Source organism: Lathyrus oleraceus, chromosome 5, assembly GCF_024323335.1.
Source record: "Lathyrus oleraceus cultivar Zhongwan6 chromosome 5, CAAS_Psat_ZW6_1.0, whole genome shotgun sequence".
NCBI classification, from domain to species: domain Eukaryota; kingdom Viridiplantae; phylum Streptophyta; class Magnoliopsida; order Fabales; family Fabaceae; genus Lathyrus; species Lathyrus oleraceus.
This window is the reverse complement of record NC_066583.1, coordinates 101,532,274-101,537,217: the sequence shown is the minus strand read 5'-3', so window position 1 is coordinate 101,537,217 and position 4,944 is coordinate 101,532,274. Positions and strand designations below refer to the sequence as shown.

At 40.4% G+C, this 4,944-nt stretch overlaps 1 protein-coding gene across 1 annotated transcript; it reads left to right on the top strand.

Annotated features, from left to right (window-relative positions):
- Window positions 1-3,489: 3,489 nt before the first annotated feature.
- Window positions 3,490-4,634, top strand: LOC127079011 (uncharacterized). The gene is made up of 2 exons (XM_051019429.1): window positions 3,490-3,526; window positions 3,883-4,634. The coding sequence occupies exons 1-2, from the start codon at window positions 3,490-3,492 to the stop codon at window positions 4,632-4,634; spliced, it is 789 nt and encodes a 262-aa protein (XP_050875386.1).
- The last annotated feature ends 310 nt before the right edge of the window (window positions 4,635-4,944 follow it).

The following is a 4,944-nucleotide window of genomic DNA, read 5'->3' as shown; positions in this document are numbered from 1 at the left end:
TGATGATAAGCTTGACCCTGAAAAGTCAAAGCTAGTTGAAAAACTTGCAAATTTGGAGATAACTCTTGCAGGTTCTGACGAAATGACTAAAGCCTCAGAAGAAGCTGAGAAGAAAAGTCCAAAAGCAACTAAAATCTCAACTATCCAAAAAAAATCAAAAAATCGCCCAAACATCTCTGAAGAAATGATTCTGAGAAACAAGGACGAACCGGTCAGAACAAGGTCTACATTTAAAGTATCTGAAGAAACTCCTATGGGATTAGTATCTCTGAATGAGCCTACTTCCTTTGATGAGGCACTTCAAGACAATGACTGGGTTCTAGCAATGAAAGAAGAACTTGATCAATTTTCAAAGAATGACGTCTGGGATCTTGTCCCAAAGCCTAAAGAAACTCATATTATTGGAACAAGATGGGTATTCAGAAACAAATTGAACAAAAAGGAAGAAGTAGTCAGAAACAAAGCACGATCGGTGGCACAAGGTTATAGTCAACAAGAAGGCATTGACTACAACGAAACCTTTGCTCCAGTCGCCAGGTTTGAACCCATTCGTCTACTTGTATCATTCATTGTAAATCACTCCATTAAATTATATCAGATGGATGTCAATAGCGCATTTCTTAATGGTTATATATCAGAAGAAGTGTATGTTCATCAACCCCCTAGTTTGAAAACTCTAAATGTCGAAGACATGTTTTTAAACTGAAAAAATCATTGTATGGTCTAAAACAAGCTCCTAGAGCTTGGTATGAAAGATTAAGCAACTTTCTTCTGGAACATGACTTCATTAGGGGAAAGGTTGACTCTACACTCTTCTGTAAAAACATTAGAAATGATCTCATGATATGTCAAAATATACGTTGATGATGTAATTTTTGGTTCAGCTAACCCCTCTGTGTGTCAAGAATTTTCTGAGCTAATGTAGGCAGAATTTGAAATGAGTTTGATGCAAGAACTAAAAAAAATTCTGGGAATTCAAATCAATCAAGCTTCAGAAGCGACATATGTATATCAAAGTAAATACATAAAATACATTCTGAAGAAATTTGAAATTTCAGAATGCAAACCAGCAAAGACACCCATGCATCCAACCTGCATTCTGGAGAAAGAAGAAGTTAGTCAAAAGGTTTGTCAGAAGCTCTATCGTGGTATGATAGGCTCTCTTCTCTATCTGACGGCTACCCGTCCTGACATTATTTTTAATGTATGTCTTTGTGCCAGATTCCAATCAGATCCGAGGGAATCTCATTTAACAGCAGTTAAAAGAATCCTAAGGTATATGAAAGGAACCCCTAACCTTGGCCTGATGTATGAGAAAACATCATAGTATAGGCTTTCTGGATATTGTGATGCAGACTATACAGGGGACAAAATGGAATGCAAAAGCACATCTGGGAACTGTCAGTTCTTGGGAAACAATCTCATATCTTGGGCTAGCAAAAGACGGTCAACCATCGCTCTGTCTACTGCAGAAGCAGAATATATATCAGCTTCACTATGCATTACTCAGATGCTCTAGATGAAAAATAAACTAGAAGACCTTCAGATATTTGAGAGTAACGTTCCTATCTTCTGTGATAATACTGTTGCCATATGTTTAAGTAAGAACCCTATCTTGCACTCCAGAGCTAAGCACATAGAAATAAAACATCATTTTATCAGAGACTATATTCAAAAAGGGGCAATATCTTTAAAATTTATAGATACAGACCATCAATGGGATGATATATTCACAAAATCCCTCGCTGAAGATAGATTCTCATTTATTCTGAAACACCTGAAAATTGAAAATTGCCTAGAATAAATCTAATGTGCTTCTCTGAAATAGCAAAATAAGGCTCTGAAATAACATCTGGTATCTGGATCTGACTCTGATACTTCTACCAATTAGGAGTCATCTGAATCAGAAATCCTCAGGATCTAATCCCTTGGTATTCCTGAAGATCAGATAGATCAACACGTGGGTTATCTTGCGTCTAGCCTTGGATCTTCTAGACAATTGTCTAGTAGAAATCAAGGGACAGACCCTTGAGATCTCCTCGAGCAGTGTGTTGTTTTGGGGATTAGACTTCTTTCATTAGTTGTAATCATGTCTCTCTTAAGCGTGTCAACTCGTTTAATGTGTCATCGTTAATTTTCTAACTTCTCAACTGCTCCTAACACTGTCGTTTTGCATGCCTTCTATGTGTATTTATATTTAACACAATTCACAATTTCACACTTTACATCACAGCCTACACAAACCTCCTTCCTTCTTCAAAGCTCCTCAAAGTTCATCAAAGCTCATCAATCTTCATCTACTTCATCAAACCTTCTCATGGATTCCTAATAACAATCCCTCTACAACTGCTCTCAGCAAATGGAATCAACGGAACAACCACTCATTTCTTCTCAGCAAACAACTGCTACAACCGGTGTTGTCTCTACCCCCATTTACAAAGAACCATACATTTTGGATCGTGAACCACATATCCATCTTGCCACTCCATTTGACAAGCTTGAGGTCTTGTGTGAATCTTTGGTAGATTTCGAGAACATGAAGAGAAATGGAATAGACCTTACTGAGTAATTTAGAATGCAAGGGTGGGAAAACTATTTCCAAAGGCTCTATGGTCCTATCTATACTTATCTGGTAAAAGAATTTTGGCGCTTTGCAGACTCAGATGATCATTACATAGTGTCACATGTTTTGGGGGTAAAGATTGTCATCCCTGAGAAGTCAATCGCCTCCCTTCTGAACATGGAGAAGACAGGGGGAATAAGGATCTACAATATCAACCCTAGGGAAAAGTACATGTCCGAGGAAATTGCCCCAACCATTTTCCAACAGAGTGTTGAAGGCAACTCTTCCAAAAACAAGGAACTTAACCAGAACCTCCGAGTCTGGATGAAGATCATTCTGGGAACCATTCATCACCACCCAGCCTCCAACTCTTCTGACTACATCAACACGGATCAGAAGTGCATTCTCTACTGCCTTTACAAAGGGCTCAAGTTGAATCTGCCAGCACTACTCTTCAAATACCTCTGAGACTCTGTCAAAGACACCAGAAACAACATGAAGCCCAGAACCTACATCCCTCTTGGAAGGCTTATCTCTGATGTTCTGATCGAGAGCGGGCTGGTGGATCACCTGATTCATCACAATCTAATAGAGGATGTCACTGTTGACACTGGAAGGCCTCTGAACGCTCGCAATCTGAAGAGCATGGGGGTGATTGAGAAAGTTAGGGTGAAACCCTTGTTAGATACCTCCTAGTAAGCACTCAAGGATTAGAGGAATATTCTAAGTGGCCTCTACCTCTTCTCCAATATTTATCCTCCAGAGGTTGTGGCACACTATCTAAAGGATATCGCAAGCCAAGGAGTTGACATCTCAGAGTTCTATGTGGATTGGCTGTGTGAGCACCCACCAAACTTCATGAAGAGACAACAACAACCTTCTGAGAAGTCAAAGAAGGCCAAGAAAGCAAAGTTGGGGGAAATTCTATGTCAAGACCTCCGGTCCCTCTTATCGAATCTCCAAGTAAGTCTTTGCCTCTTCACTCTCGCTCTGTCAATTTAAAGCAAATTGCTTCTTCTCTTCCCCAAACCACACACATCTACACTCACTCAGAACCCTCCCCCTCTACCACCAAACCATCTGACACTCCCACCTCTAATCCACCATCACTTCCATTTCAAAAATTTAACCCTCCACCACAACCTTACCAGTTTCTGAAGCTGAAATGTTTAACGAACCTATCTCACCAATCTCTTCAACACCTTCATCTCCACCCTACTACATCCTATCATCTGACTCAGAACCCTCTGACCCTCAATCCCCCGCCATGGCTCAACTTTAGGCTCGTACTCTTTCCTCACAACAATAACCTGAATCAGAAGCCAGCACTCCACCACCTAAACAACCAACTCCACCACCATCTGAACAACCACAAAATCCACCACCTGAACAACCCACAACACCACCCTCTAAAACTCCATTTGCACCACCTTCTGAACACCTTATTTTCCCTACCTCTCAACCTCTCGTTGACATTACCCAAACCCCACCAGAATCTTCATCCCCCAACTCTGAACCAAAACCTACCTTCCCCACCCTAGAAGAAGCAATCTCTTTATTTGCTGAGTCTTCAGTGGAGAATATCAGATCTCTATCTAAAAATTGTGGTATTAGTGATGATCCCTCTACAATAAGGATTCACTGGAACAGAGTGATCAGATGGATGACGTCTGAGGCTTTCAAACTGAAAAGCCTCTCTGAACAAGTCCGCAACAACTTTATCAAAGAAGTTGGAGAAAGACTACAAGCACAACTGGTCAGAGAGGCAGCTAAAAAGGACAAAAGAGAAGGAGAAGAGAAAGCTCATCTGGAAGAAGAGCAACAGGTTAGAGAAGCTGCAGAGAAGGTTGTTGCTGAAGCTGAAGCAAAAGCAAAAGTTGACGCTGAAGAGACAGCACGCATAGTTGCGGAAGAAGCTGCAAAGGCTAGCACTAATGTTGTGGTTCAAGGGGAGCAATCAAACTCTGGCTTCGCTCCTCTGGTCCTGAATACTTTGGAAGAACTGCAAAAGGAGCAACAGATAATGCAAGCAAGATTGGATCACCAGGACTCCGTTAACAATAATATTTAGAATCTGCTGACTCAGCTACTCCATAGAATGCCTCCGCCTCCGAACCCTTAGACACTTAGGCTTCTCTTGTTGCTTTTTTTATGTCTTTTGCTATGTTTTTTTTGTGCCCTCTATTTTCTGAATTGCTGCCTACCTGTACCTGTCTTTATCATATATGAAATTTCTTTTACCTTTTTTTTGCCAAGTCTTTTTGAGTCTGGCAAAAAGGGGAGAATAAAAACAACTCTGATGAAAATATATATAAGCCTCTTGCTGCACTACGCACATTAATATCTTATGAGAACTAAGTTATGCAGGATAACAACTAAAA